The sequence below is a fragment of the Cryptomeria japonica genome, chromosome 11 (genome assembly GCF_030272615.1).
Source record: "Cryptomeria japonica chromosome 11, Sugi_1.0, whole genome shotgun sequence".
In the NCBI taxonomy this organism is placed as follows: Eukaryota; Viridiplantae; Streptophyta; class Pinopsida; order Cupressales; family Cupressaceae; genus Cryptomeria; species Cryptomeria japonica.
Genome location: NC_081415.1, coordinates 249,119,838 through 249,136,312, shown reverse-complemented (window position 1 = coordinate 249,136,312; position 16,475 = coordinate 249,119,838). Strand labels below are relative to the sequence as shown.

At 39.4% G+C, this 16,475-nt stretch overlaps 1 protein-coding gene across 1 annotated transcript; it reads left to right on the top strand.

Moving 5' to 3' along the window:
* Positions 1-481: 481 nt before the first annotated feature.
* On the top strand, positions 482-2,988 carry LOC131859880 (organic cation/carnitine transporter 1-like). Its single transcript, XM_059214120.1, has 2 exons — positions 482-963; positions 1,645-2,988. Exon 2 carries the CDS (start codon positions 2,075-2,077, stop codon positions 2,795-2,797), a length of 723 nt encoding a protein of 240 aa, XP_059070103.1. The 5' UTR covers positions 482-963; positions 1,645-2,074; the 3' UTR covers positions 2,798-2,988.
* Positions 2,989-16,475: the final 13,487 nt, after the last annotated feature.

Sequence of the window (16,475 nt, the reverse complement as noted above, 5' to 3'; positions counted from 1 at the left end):
GAAAGTCCATCAAAGTATAGCGGAATGGGGATTATTTAGAAATGCTTGGTTAAACATGTATGCAAAATGTGGAAGCACAGACAGACACATGAAAATTGTTTGACAGATGCCTCAAAAGAATGTGGTCTCAGGGAATGCCATGATTGCAGGATAAATGCAAAAGGGATCAGTCGAAAAGGCTGCAGAAAATTCAAGCAAATGCGACTGGTTGGAATAAAGCCAGATTCTGCCACCTTTGCCAGCATCCTCCTGCCTGTGCTCTAGAACAGCGTATGGGCATTTGGTTTTTTTTTTGGTCAACAACGTATTGTAAAAGAAAAACTGAAAAGAATATAATGAAGGTGTCAAGGTGAAAAAAAACCAAATGGATTAGGGCCGCTGTTCTCAAAGACTATTTTATTACTCGAGGATCTTGGATCTTGTACTTATTTTCTCAGATTCTTTCCTACATAAGACGTCATACGTATCACCCACCAAAAGAATTGCTTTTACAAGCTTCCTTCATACATTTACAGACTTTTGGGTTACATAGATAGCCTGCAATGGATCCATCCATCTGGGAAGAGCAGCAGCACAGCGATAATAATGAGCAAAGCCAAGTGCAACAAGCTGAGCAGAACATATTTTCTGTTGAGGAGATAATAGAAAAATATGTTGGGGGTTTTGGACCAGCTCAGTTGTTCCAAGTTGCGATCGTTGCCCTGGGTTGGACTTTCGGTGCTCAGAACACCTTTGTCACCATTTTTACTGATGCCCAACCTTCATGGCGCTGCACTAATGGCAGTCAAATAACAGAAACAGAAATGTGCACTGCAAACTCATCAATATGCGAAATGAACCCAACAATGTGGGAATGGGAAAGAGGGAAAGAGGTGTCTGTCATATCACAGTGGAACCTTGTCTGTGCCAACGCCTTCAAAGCAGGCTTTCCTTCTCTGTTTTTCTTTATGGGATCCCTATTAGGTGAGTTAAAAATAAAATTCTTATCAAAGATTAGAGGGCTAAAGTTTTATCTGTCAAAACAAAATAAAAATAACATTTTTAAATGTAATACATCATTGAATTACAAGCTTTCAGAAGTCTTTCTTTGAAAACTATTTCTGCTATTCATACATGAGGTCATATCCGAATCGTTTACTTAAAGGAGGTGCTTCTGTTAATATCAGAACCATGTCTATCTTTTGGAAAATGCATATCAGATTTGGTTTAAAACAGGGTTCTGAGATGGTGATGACAGGGAGGAGGTATAAGGTCTTAAAATCTAGATTTAATTGTGTATTTTTTTTTACATCAGCATTTTAGATCACATTCTATGATCTATCATCAAAATGTATAAAAGAATGCATAAATGTAAAATCTAATAACATTGATCTCAAAAATCTATATATTATAATACAGATAATGAGATAAGACAACTGATTTGAGTTTATGCATATAATTTAGCATACTCTTCAATCCATTATCCCAGTTTTGATTGAGACGTTGAAACAAATTCAATCTCTAATCTTTTTAGAACCACAAACTATTTTATTTTGTTTCTAAATCCATTTATATAATCATTACTTTTTCTCCATGCATTTGCAAGCAAAATTGAAGCGTTAAGTGGAATTTTTTTGAAATTCTAAGACAATGAGGGTTTCGCAGGTTGCATAATAGTAGGACCGTTAGCAGATTCCTGGCTTGGTCGTAAAAGGACTCTGATGCTTTCCACTGTGTCACTTTCATTGATGGGTTTTTTAACCGCTTGTTCCCCCAACATATGGATCTACTCTCTCCTCCGAGCTCTCAGTGGCTTCAGCAGAGCCTCCATTGGAACTTACTGTCTAGTCCTCTCTACTGAGGTCGCTGGTCACCAATGGAGAAGTCTCATTAGTTTTTTTGTTCTTCTGTTCTTCACCTTTGGATTCCTTTCACTTCCAGCCCTCGCTTACCTCACAAGAAATTCTTTTTCTTGGAGAAGAACCTACATCTACATCTCCATACTTCCTCTGGTCTACTCTTTGCTGCGCCTTCCTTTCGTTTGGGAGTCACCCAGGTGGCTACTTCGCAGGGGAAATTCCAAAGAGGCCATAAGATGCTTAAGAAAAATGGAAGAGTAGTGCCAGAAACTGTAGAGATAGAAGACTGCATTGCAGAGAGCCAAACAGAATCTTCTTTATCACTGTTGTGGACTACTAAATGGGCTCGCAGAAGGCTCATGTCAACAATGGCGGTGGGCTCTGGCATGGGGCTCATCTATTATGGAATGCCCTTTGGACTTGCAAATCTGGACTTCAATTTATATCTGAGTGTCACATTTAACGCTCTCTCTGACATTCTAGCAGCAATTTTCTCCACTATTATTCTTGCTAAGGCAGGGCGTAGAAGGGCAATTCTCCTGCTAACACTACTGAGTGGCCTTCTCTGTTTTCTCTGTGTGTTCTTTTCAATGGGTATATCAGGTATTCCCAATTCAACTGCAAATAGAAAGAATTGGGCACAGATGATTGCTGAAGTAGGAGCTTTTTTGAGTGCAGGGACAGCCTACAATGTGTTGCTGATGTATTGCTTGGAATTGTTTCCATCTAGTGTTCGAAACTCAGCAATGTCATTGGTAAGACTGGCCATCTACGTAGGGGCGATTGCGAGTCCAGTAATTGTTGTGATCGGCCACAGCAACACAGCTCTTTCCTTCGGTCTATTTGGAATTGGAATACTTATAAGCGGTTTGTTTGTGTTGGGCCTTCCTGAAACCAAGGATCAGCCTCTGTATGACACTCTGGAAAATCAAGAGTTGGGATCACCATTGCACACGTAGATGCTCTCTTTCACTAAAGCTTATAGTGAGCATCATGAAAGTATTATATTTGAAGATGCAATCAAACCTTGTTGTTGAGCTAAACCTTGTTGTTGAGCTAAAATGTGTGTGGCCTGGGCATTGCAATGCCTACTATTAGGCATAGAAGGATTTGTTAAATTTATTATTGAAGGTCTCAGATGTGTTGGATGAATTGCTATGCTTTATCCACTTTTTATTCATGTCTCTATAAAATAGATGTTGATGGTGTATAGTAGATGTCAATGAACATCAATGGTTAGTGTTGTGTTCTGTGAAGTGCGATACCTGCAGCTGCAACATAAAACACTCAACAGATCATTACAAGCATGGTTAGCAAATCATAAGCAAAAGAATGATAAAACCATGACAAAACAATCTGCTGCCTCCTAAGAGATGCGAGTATGGATTTGCTCTCAGATCTAGATAAGCAATCCCAGTGACTTGACTACACCTAGATGGAGGATTTGAAATGATAATGATATGCAAAGATGAGATTGATTATGCTAGATTGATCCAAGAGACTAATTAAGCTAATGATATGCATGATTAAGCTATGATGATGATGCAATTAAGCTAGAAAAGAGATCAAATTAAACTAGATCTAAGATGCAAATGCCTATAATAACAATGCTCAAATGATATGCTAAAAGATATATGCCTATAGTAACAATGCCTAAATTGCAAATGAGATGGGATCCTTATTGCTCCAAAATGGGGGATATTTATAGGATTTCTAAGGCCAAGGGTGAGGTGGCAGGAATCAATGGTCAAGATTAACTCTGAAGATATCAAGGGTGAAATTGGAGGAGGTTGGAGAAGAGGTTGGAGGAAGAGACACTTGTCATCTCTGTGGTGACAAGTGTCAAGGAGCTTTGCTCATAAAAGGGCAAGTGTCCAAGAGAGGAGACATGTGACCAAAGTGCCATGTGTCTCAAGAAGAAAACATCCACACCATAGGAGGTTAGGATAAGGAGGTTAGGATGTGCAAGATAGGATAGGGTTAGGCAAACCCAAGGTTAGGTGGAATGTGTTAGGTTAGAGAGATGGTTAGGTTAGGTGGTTAGAAGTTAGGAGGCATGTGGGTAATTTGAATTTAAAAATTCAAATAATAGGAAAAGACCAATTAATTCTCAACAACTCATAAATTGATTTGTTTTAATTAATTAGGGGGTTAGAAGAATTAATGGAAGTGGGGGGAGGATTAATTAATTTGAATTAATTAATCAAAGGGGATTATGAAATGAACCTATTAAATAAATCCTTAGATTTATTAATAAGTAGATGAAAGGGGGAATTTAATCAAATTGCTTAATGAATTCAGTTAAATTAGGAAGGGGGATTAATTAAATAATTGCTTATTTAATTAATCATCTTCAGACCATTTTTAGGTGTATACATTTAGAATCTAAGACATGTTTGCAAATGATTATATCTTAAAGAGATGTGAAGTATTTATAAGCATGTTATGGTAGGCTCCCATGCCAAGTGCATAGATGTGGAGTATTCTAAATGCACAAAAGGTGAATCAATGTGTTGTTGATCCATTTGTTCACAAGTTTATAGTGGAAAATTGTAGACCAATCTAGCTCTGTGTCTAACACTATCCAAAGAAGATTATTCCAAAAAGAGCTAACTAATCTTGGGTCACTATCAAAGACAATGGACATGGGAATTTCAAAGTGAAGCCAAGCATGGTTCAAGAAGATGTAAAAAAGTCTATTACTGCGACACGGTCTTCTTGTATGTGATTATGATGATCATTTTAGAGTACTCATGACAACAAACATAGAGACATAATTGTTCTTGGTGGTTGGGAGGCCATTAGAAATTCCATGGTAATTCAATCATAAGGGCCTAGAGATATTGCTAGAGGTGTATAAAGCCCTAGTGGCTTGCTTGCACACTTGGTAGTATAGTAGGATATTTATGACATTAATGTGGTAGCCAATTATATGTGTATGTGAGGCCATTAAAAGTGTTATTGAAGTGCAGCAAGAATCTTGGTGATGCCAAATAACCTACCATTTTAAAATAGTTACTTCCCAAATCAATGGTTGTTGGGTGTACCTAAGGGAATATAAGGATGTCTAAGATTGTAAAGAAACCTATCAAACTTGTAGAACTCTCTAGCATGTGTACTTTGCATAAGTGCATGCAATGGATCTGCACAAAATTTGAGTAACAAGTATAGTGGTCCCTAGTTAGAAATGAAGTGGCCACATAACTCCAACATGTTGGTAATCACATGGATACATGATGACTAAGGCAAAATAAAGTATTGTTGTCACACCACTTCTAATGATTGATTTCTTGGTGGATTATTGTAGATAGGTCATCCATTTCATGTATAATGAAGTTTCTAATTTACTTCGTGTGCATGTAGGAATTATTGTAACTGATGGTCAAAGTGAATGATAGTCTCTTTGATACGAATGTAGTGGTGTCATTGCTTGATGGTCGCTTGTACTATAGAATAAAACTCCTCATAAATGCATTTATACTACACAATATTACTAAAATTATATGAGTAATAGGCTTTGGTATGATCATATTGGAGTAATAGTACGAAATTGATTACATATAAGTCTTATCCCTTGTTTTAAATCTTAAATGGGATAATAATGTGTAAAAGGATTGACATTAGCTCAAACTAGAGGCATTATTTGAACTCATTGAAGATATTTTGTTACAAAGGATTCTACTGGAATGTTTCCTTAACATGTGTAATCTAGTTTAGTTAGTAATTTAACATGTGAAATTCTAAGGACAAACCTTTGGTATAAGTTGACGAATATAGGAATGTTGCATTATTTTTGTGAGATTACATGGAATAAGGCAGTCTTGAATCACCTTGATTTTCTCTTGAATGACATGAATGTTGGAGTTTTTGATGATGCAACCAAGGTATTTAATATATATGGTGTCAAAAGTGCACTTGTCAAATTTGGCTTGTAGCTTGTGTTGGGACAAAGGTTTTAGTACCTATTAAGCATGTTTCAACATCAACATATGTATGCTTCTTGTAGATCTTGTGGAAGTCAAGGATGTTATCCAGATTTTGTATGATGACAAAAGAGTTTACAGTCAATGAAACAAATTTATCAATCATCATGTATAAATGTTGCAAGAACATTGGTTAGGTTGAAAAATATAGAAACTCCTTCAAAGAGTCCTTATTTTTTAAATGTAAGATTCCGATGGAACTATAAACTAATTATATTCTAATTTAAGATATATTTTTGTGAGGTAGTGCACCATAAAGATATTCTAGAAGATCATTGATTTGCAATAGAGGATCTCTAGACTCACTTTTATTTCATCAAACCAATGCCACGTGATCAATTATGCACACTCAAAAGTTCATACTTCTAATGGGGTATGTGCACCAAGTTGCGGTACCAAAAGGGGGTCTTAAGATGCCACTTTTTTTTTTTTTTCTGAAATCAGCAAAGTCTAAACTTCAACGACAAATTGAAGATAGTTACACTCCAAATTTGAAGATGCAACAAGAACAAGAGTCAGAGTGCTTCAAGTCTACTCTCTAAACTAGTAATTTTTTTTGAAAATGGTGGAGATTAAGGCCTTCAAAAAGGGGGGGCCACAAAAAGTGGTCATGTTTTTATGCAAAAAACATAACATAGCGTCTGTTGTGGCCCCCCTAAAATGTTAACTTTTTTTTTAATTTTTAAAATCGCTTCAGTAAGAAATTAGCTAGCACCTTGAAGTTTATGCCAGAATTTTCAGCTAATTTTTTAATGAGTATATGATTTTTTACTAATTTTCGAAGTGGACACATCTTGAAAAACAAAAATTTGAGCGTGCTCCCCCCTAAAACCATTGAAAACAAATCAAAAATCAAAACTTTTTTTTTTAAAATTGTGTAGAATGGAGTCTAGTTTCTAAAAATGTAATTTTTTTCAAAATCTGATAAACGTGTAAAAATCTAGACCCAAAATAGTGCATGTTGGTTTTTGACAAAAAACGGACACACTAACAAAAGAAATTATAGATGAAAGATTTAACGAAATCAAAATTTGAAATAAATTACATTTTTGGATAGCTAAGAGGGAGCTCAAGTTTACCACAATATTTTTTTTTAACTTCATTGAAACATGTGCAAACCTGATGGAGAGCACGACCAAAAATATGTCAAAATTTTCAATGTTCTGACAAAAACACGTCTCTAGCCTGAAATGGTCGTCCAAACCTTTGGGTTGGATGCCCAAGGCAAATCCAAACCATAGGTTTGGTGTTTCCCAAAGCGGGACATTTGGTGCTCGACAAATATGGCGAGCGCCCTATTTGGCGTGTGCCAAATGTGATGAATGGATCTTCCATTTGGCGCGTGCCAAATGTGGTCCATATTCCACATTTGGCGCACACCAAATGTGGATGAAGAGGGAGATAGCTCGAGGGATAGCAGAATAAGGGAATTGTGAGAGCTAGAAAGGGGAGGGACAAAGAAGATTATGTATCTATAAGAATGAAGAGCTCGAGAAGAGGTAAGGGGAGAGAGAGAATGTGAGATCTAGTTCATAGAGAGAGATGGAACTACGAGGGAAGGGAGATAAAGAAGGGAGAGGTGAGATGGGGGTTTCTATGTACACATTTGGCACTCTCCCTATTTGGCGTGCCCTAAATGTGGAATAGATACAAACTCTTCTTTGTCCTTCCCCTCTCTAGCTCCCACAATTCCCTTATTCTCCTATCCCTCGAGCTATCTCCCTCTTCATCCTTACACCCATCATTTCCCTCTCTCACCTCTTTCCCTCAGTTTTTTCCTCACTCCCTCCACTCTCTAGGTCCTAAGGGGTCATAGGACACCATATGACCCCTTAGGACACAAAATGACCCCTAACGACACCTAAGGGGTCATATGGTGTCCTAAGGAGTCATAGGACACGATATGACCTCTTAGGTTACCATAGGACCCATAATGACACCATATTTTTTCCTAAGGAGTCATAGGACACGATATGACCTCTTAGGTTACCATAGGACCCATAATGACACCATATTTTTTCCTAAGTGGTCATAGGACACCATATGACCCCTTAGGTGTCGTTAGGGGTCATATTGTGTCCTAAGGGGTTATATGGTGTCCTATGACCCCTTAGGACACCATATGATCCCTTAGAACACCATACGACCCATAACGACACCATATTGTGTCCTAAAGGGTCATATGGTGTCCTAAAGGGTCATAGGAAACCATATGACCCCTTACGACACCATACGACCCATAACAACACCCTATTATGTCCTAAGGGGTCATAGGACACCATATGACCCCTTACGACGCCATACAACCCATAACGACACCCTATTGTGTCCTAGGGGGTCATATGGTGTCCTAAGGGGTCATAAGACACCATATGACCCCTTAGGACACCATATGACCCATAACGACACCCTATTGTGTCCTAGGGGGTCATATGGTGTCCTAAGGGGTTATAGGACACCATATGACCCCTTACGACACCATACGACTCATAACGACACCTAAGGGGTCATATGGTGTCTTATGGCCCCATAGGACACCATATGACCCCTTAGGTGTCCATACGACCCATAACAACACCATATTGTGTCCTAAGGGGTCATATGGTGTCCTAAGGGGTCATAGGACACAATATGACCCCTTAGGACATCATACGACCCATAACGACACCATATTGTGTCCTAAGGGGTCATAAGACACCATATGACCCCTTATGACACCATACGACCCATAACGACACCCTATTGTGTCCTAGGGGGTCATATGGTGTCCTAAGGGGTCATAGGACACCATATGACCCCTTACGACACCATACGACCCATAACGACACCTAAGGGGCATATGGTGTCCTATGGCCCCATAGGACACCATATGACCACTTAGGTGTCCATACGACCCATAACGACACCATATTGTGTCCTAAGGGGTCATATGGTGTCCTAAGGGGTCATAAGACACCATATGATCCCTTAGGACACCATACGACCCATAATGACACCATATTGTGTCCTAACAGGTCATATGGTGTCCTAAGGGGTCATAGGACACCATATGACCCCTTAGGACACCATACGACCCATAACGACACTGTATTGTGTCCTAAGGGGTCATATGGTGTTGTAAGGGGTCATAAGACACCATATGACCCCTTAGGACACCATACGACCCATAACGACACCCTATTGTGTCCTAGGGGGTCATATGGTGTCCTAAGGTGTCATAGGACACCATATGACTCGTTACGACACCATACGACCCATAATGACACCTAAGGGGTCATATGGTGTCCTATGGCCCCATAGGACATCATATGACACCTTAAGTGTCCATACGACCCATAACGACACCTAAGGGGTCATATGGTGTCCTATGGCCCCATAGGACATCACATGACACCTTAAGTGTCCATACGACCCATAACAACACCATATTATGTCCTAAGGGGTCATATGGTGTCCTAAGGGGTCATAGGACACCATATGACCCCTTAGGACACCATACGACCCATAATAACCCATAACGACATCGTATTGTGTCCTAAGGGGTCATATGGTGTCATAGGGGGTCATAAGACACCATATGACCTCTTAGGACACCATACGACCCATAACGACACCCTATTGTGTCCTAGGGGGTCATATGGTGTCCTAAGGGGTCATAAGACACCATATGACCTCTTAGGACACCATACGACCCATAACGACACCCTATTGTGTCCTAAGGGGTCATATGGTGTCCTAAGGGGTCATAGGACACCATATGACCCCTTACGACACCATACAACCCATGATGACACCTAAGGGGTCATATGGTGTCCTATGGCCCCATAGGACATCATATGACCCCTTAGGTATCCATACAACCCATAACAACACCATATTATGTCCTAAGGGGTCATATGGTGTCCTAAGGGGTCATAGGACACCATATAACCCCTTACGACACCATACGACCCATAACGACACCATATTGTGTCCTAAGGGGTCATATGGTGTCCTAAGGGGTCATAAGACACCATATGACCCCTTAGGACACCATACGACCCATAACGACACCCTATTGTGTCCTAGGGGGTCATATGGTGTCCTAAGGGGTCATAGGACACCATATGACCTCTTACGATACCATACGACCCATCGACACCTAAGGGGTCATATGGTGTCCTATGGCCCCATAGGACACCATATGACCCCTTAGGTGTCCACACAACCCATAACGACACCATATTGTGTCCTAAGGGGTCATATGGTGTTCTAAGGGGTCATAGGACACCATATGACCCCTTAGGACACTATACGACCCATAACGACACCGTATTGTGTCCTAAGGGGTCATATGGTGTCCTAAGGGATCATAAGACACCATATGACCCCTTAGGACACCATACGACCCATAACGACACCCTATTGTGTCCTAGGGGGTCATATGGTGTCCTAAGGGGTCATAAGACACCATATGACCCCTTACGACACCATACGACCCATAACAACACCTAAGGGGTCATATGGTGTCCTATGGCCCCATAGGACACCATATGACCCCTTAGGTGTCCATACGACCCATAACAACATCATATTGTGTCCTAAGGGGTCATAGGACATCATATGACCCCTTAGGACACCATATGACCCATAACGACATTGTATTGTGTCGTAAGGGGTCATATGGTGTCCTAAGGGGTCATAAGACACCATATGACCCCTTAGGACACCATACGACCCATAACGACACCCTATTGTGTCCTAGGGGGTCATATGGTGTCCTAAGGGGTCATAAGACACCATATGACCCCTTAGGACACCATATGACCCATAACGACACCCTATTGTGTCCTAGGGGGTCATATGGTGTCCTAAGGTGTCATAGGACACCATATGACCCCTTACGACACCATACGACCCATAATGACACCTAAGGGGTCATATGGTGTCCTATGGCCCCATAGGACATCATATGACCCCTTAGGTGTCCTACGACCCATAACAACACCATATTATGTCCTAAGGGGTCATATGGTGTGCTAAGACACCATATTATGTCCTTAAGAGTCATATGGTTTAATTTTTATGGTTGTGGCTATCAAACTATAGGGTATACAGTAGAAATTTATCAAAGGTTAAAAAATTTCAATGGAAGTCATTTGGCGCTAGCCAAATGAGCTGGACAAAAAAAAGGTTATAGGGTATAGAGTAGAAATTTATCAAATGTAAAAAATTTCAATGGAAGTCATTTGGCGCTAGCCAAATGAGCTGCAAAAAAAAAAGGTTATAGGGTATATAGTTAGTGTTTAGTTTAAGGTAAAAAATTTCAATTGAAGTCATTTGGCTAGTGCCATATTTGGCACTAGCCAAATGAGCTGTACTAAAAAATGGTTATATGGGACCCTTGACCCGTGATCCAATCCCACATTCTCTCTTTTTGTCTTCTTTCTGCGCATGATCAAACAAAAAAATGCTTTTTGCATGGTGTTGACATTTTATGCAAGGTTATTTAATACATTCCATTAGCTCTCCACCACCTTTTTTTTCATTTGGCAACGTCAAAGAGGAAGAACATAGTTTTTTTTAATCAAATTTGAATAATTGAGGTAATATTTTCTTGTTTTTAGAATTCAAATACTTATTAAGTGTTATTTTGTTTAAATGTTAGGATAAAAGTGAGAGTCAAAATTGATTATAATCCTATTAGATTTACATTAGATTTAACAATGCATTTGAAGGAAGTTGCATAAGAAAATTAATTGTTTAGTGGTTTAAAACAAAATTTGCAATTTCATACATCCTTTTTAAGATCTTATGAAATAATTTAGAAAAGGAATACATGAAATAATTTCAATTTCATATATCCATTTTAACATATGCAGCATCATCATCATGCCGAGGAAACGACCAAAAAATGTAACACTGGAAGAGTGTGAAGCTAAGAATGCAAAAAAAAGAGAAGGAATGAAGCAACTTCGTGAACAAAGGAAATTGAATACCATAGAAGAAGAGGTGTCAATTGAAGAGGTGCCAATTGAAGAGGAACATGAAATATCCATCCAATCTAAGAGAGAGACAAAATTGGCCACACAAAGGCAACGGATGCAAAACCTTCGTGCAATGAGACAATTGAATCCCGAGGTTGAGAGCATGTCTACAACAATTCAAGTTGAAGGCACCCCATCTCTTACATCTCAAGTTGAAGGCACACCATCTCTTATTGGCACACCTTTGGTGTCTACAACATCTCATATTGAATGCAATCCCTCTATGACATTTGACGTTGCAAGTACTTCACGACTGACATCAAGTATTGGAGCTACACCATCTTGTACACCTCAATTTCAAGGTATGTCATCATTTTCATCTCCGCTTGAAGGTATGCCACCTATCCCTAATGTTGTTGACATTCCTAATCTTGAGATAACTCAAAGTTTGAGAACACCTCCTAGAGTTTTGCATAGAAAGCCTAAGTATTTGATTGATATTGATGCTAATGTTTTGAAACCAATGGTTGACAAGTTTCCGAAGCATACTTGTCAAAGACATGCTAACCGAATATGGAAAATATTTTTTGAGCCTTTAAATGAGACAGGAAGATGTCAACTATTTGTTGAAATGATGAGAAATCTGAAATTTAGGCCTATAATGAAGATTCTTGGGCTAAGAACATCGATTGAATCAAGCGACAAATCTATTGTGAAGAATCTGATGAATGCATATGATACTGTTAGTTCTAACTCATGCACAAAAGATAGTAATGCCACACGACGTGTCATTACATCAACAATTGTAAGCACTCAAACTAAGAAAGCTCACCTCCTTAGAAAGACAAGTAAACAATTGAAGATAAGTAGACAAACTCTAATGAGAGCTTTGGGAAGGTGACAAAGAGCAGAGGATCCATATAACAATGAGTTATGGGCATTTTCCAGTAGATTACCACGGAAAGATAAAGCAATTGTTGAAGCCTTGAGATCCCTAATTGAAGATTTTTGGAAGAATAACACAAGGGTCTCTCCAAATCAAAGAGATGTTGTAAGAAGGAGGATTGGTAGTAAAATCCATGATCCACATCTGAAACATTTTTTGGATATGACTCAAACATAATTTTTTGCCAAGTTTCAACGTATGTATCCTCAAATAAAAACTAGTCAAAGGTTCTTTGAAATGGTAAATCCTTTTTATGTCAAAATAAATCACACACGCACAACTTGTTGTTGTAGAGTACATATTGAATTTTCTAACCATTATGATGTTTATCAACACATATGTATAGATTTGCATGCTAACAATGTTTTGCAGGAATGCAACATAAATGGTCCACCGACATCTTCAAGGGAATTCATATCTAGCATCTTATGTGAAAGAGTAGTTGGTCAAGTATATTACAATAAGTGTTGCTTGGATGGCACATGTGTTGATTGTGGTGGATTGCGACATTTACAAATTTGTCAACATATGGATATTGGACAAGAAATTGGTAATGAATTAGTAGAATTTGGAAAATATAAGACAGTGGCCTACATGCTAAAAGATGGAAAAGAAGCAAAAAGGTGTGAATTGGTTAGTGAGAAGATTCCAGTGTATCAGTTTATGGGCATCTTTCATGAGAATATAGTGTATGAGTATGCAAGGCATAACCATCAAGCTCGTTGGTTGGACTCACAATTTAAGCTTTGCAAGGACACATTTTCACTTCATACAATCATTTCAATTGTTGAACTTGCAGAGAACTACACACTACAACCACAGAACGAGGTGCAATCACAATATTACAACTCCACACAAGTTGCCATATTTGTGCATATAGCATTCATTCATGCACATGATAGTATGGAAGCTGATAGGAAGATATTGAGGGAGTATCATTTTTACATCAGTGATGATCGCTCACACTCTATAGAGTTTGTGCAAGGTTGTTTTCAGATATTCTACAATGATTTGGCTAGTCGAGGCATATCATTCCGTCAACATATCATATGGTCAGATAATTGTGCATCACAATTTAAGAACTCTCAAATGTTTTATTGGTTGAGTAGGATGCATAAGTTGACTACTATTCAACATATGTGGAATTTCTCTGAGGCTGGGCATGGAAAAGGGGAGCATGATGGTGCAGGAGCATGTACTAAAAGAGCTTTAGCATGAGAAGAGTTAAAGTACAAAGGGAATGCAAACTTGAAAGATGCAAAATCAATTGTTCAATGGTGCAATGGTACAATTGGTCCAGGTAATCAAGGTAAGTCTTTAGTTCGCAGATTTTTTTGGTTGGTAGAGGATACTAACATTGCAAAATTAGAAGATTGTTGTACATTGACAGGATCGAGTGAGCTACACTCTTTCAAAAGCTCTAATGCAAGTTCATGGACTATCCATACGCTGCGGATGGCATGTTATTGTTCTTCATGTAGAGATGGTGCCTATAATGACTGTGAGTCAAAGGAGTGGGTGGACGAATGGTGTATGAGACCTCTAATCCCACTTGAGACATACCGACCTCTGAGTGCACTACAACTCACACAGATGGAAGCATCAATTGACTTTGACCATGTGTCAAATTTAGTCCAACCAGGTAAATTATCCACATGCAATTTTTGTACTTTAATATTTTACCTTAGTTGTTTGCTAAATTCTTCTCACTTTATCATTGCAGGGCATGTTTATGTAGTAATTGCAGCTGAAGACAATGAAGAAGGAATAGATTATTACTTGTGTCGTTGTGTGGATGCAAAAAAGAAATTGGATTGCCCTATGGTAGATGGAGAAAATATTGAGTGCCCCATAGGATCAGTAGTTGTTACTGGTACATGGCTTAGAAGGTACCCTGTGAAGAAGTCTAACTTGTGGTTGTTCGAGGACTTCGAGACACATAGGAAGATTCTTCATTATTCTAACCTTGTTGTAGCTTCAAATGTTCATTTGATTAGATATGGGGGTAGACCACTAAACAAGAACCTATGGAAGGTTCGTGAGTCTGACCATGAGGCCATACTAGACATGAGAAAGAGTAGAGCAGATCTAGATGGTTCATTGGATTAAATGTAAATGTAAAAAATTGTAATATCAATCTTATTTGGATATATGTACATGACTTGTATTTTTTACTACTCGAGGCATTGTAATATAAAAAATTATGTTTTTGTCTTGTTTTGTGTGATTTTATGTAAATAATGTCATTTTTGACCATTAGAGATCACATGGGATCATTTCTTGAAGTATACCCTGTTAATATGGTAAAAGATGTAAATAATGCTCATTTGTTGTCAATCATTCAAAGTGTGAAAAATTGTCAAAATTTGGCATGGTTTTTCCTCGATGTTAGTGACATGTAAGAACAATCCATCTGATCCTATGGGGTCGTGTTATGGCACTCTAAAAAATCCTCTCTCGGTTTGGGTAGACTCGGATCCAGTTGCTCGTGGCGACTCTTTCTTGGTCGCGACAAAAAGCGACAGATGAGTTCAATGAAAAGTTGCACAATGCCCCATCTTTCAATCCGCTCGTCGTGGCACCAAACCATCAACTCGTACGCATCAGGGTGGTCGGGTTTATGCTAGGAATGCCTTCTTTTTTCTCTCCAACTTGCCCAATCGTTGCGGGCCACACCCTAGCAGCCAAATTGTCCAAGTGCTCAAATTGCTCAAAGTTGTCAATATTCGGCATCGCGTTTCTCCGTGCCCATTAATCATAAAAACAATCCATTTGATCCTATAGGGTCATGTTATGGCACTCTAAAAAATCCTCTCTCGATTTGGGTAGACTCAGATCCAGTTGCTCGTGGCAACTCTTTCTCGGTCGCGACAAAAAGTGTCAGATGAGTTCAATGAAAAGTTGCACAATGCCCCATCTTTCAATCCGCTCGTCGAGGCAGCGCACCGTCAGCTTGTATGCGTCGGGGTGGCCAGGTTTACACTAGGAATGCCTTCTTTTTTCTCTCCAACTTGCCCGATCGTTGCGGGCCACACCCTAGCAGCCAAATCGCCCAAGTGCTCAAATTGCTCAAAGTTGTCAATATTCGACATTGTGTTTCTCTATGCTCGTTAATCATAAGAATGATCCATCTGATCCTACAAGGTCATGTTATGGCACTCTAAAAAAGCCTCTCTTGGTTTGGGTAGACTCGGATCCAGTTGCTCGTGGTGACTCTTTCTCGGTCGCAACAAAAAGTGACAGATGAGTTCAATGAAAAGTTGCACAATGCCCCATCTTTCAATCCGCTCGTCGTGGCACCGAACCGTCAGCTCGTATGCATTGGGGTGGCTGGGTTTATGCTAGTAATTCCTTCTTTTTGCTCTCCAAATCGCCCGATCGTTGCGGGCCACACCCTAGCAGCCAAATCGCCCAAGTGCTCAAATTGCTCAAAGTTGTCAATATTTGGCATCGCATTTCTCCGTGCCCGTTAATCATAAGAACAATCTGTCTGATCCTACAGGGTCATGTTATGGCACTGTAAAAAATCCTCTCTCGGTTTGGGTAGACTCGGATCCAGTTGCTCGTGGCGACTCTTTCCCGATCACGACAAAAAGCATCAAATGAGTTCAATGAAAAGTTGCACAATGCCCCATCTTTCAATCCGCTTGTCGCGGCACTGAACCGTCAACTCGTACACGTCGGGGTGGCCGGGTTTACACTAGGAATGCCTTCTTTTTTCTCTCCAACTCGCCCGATCGTT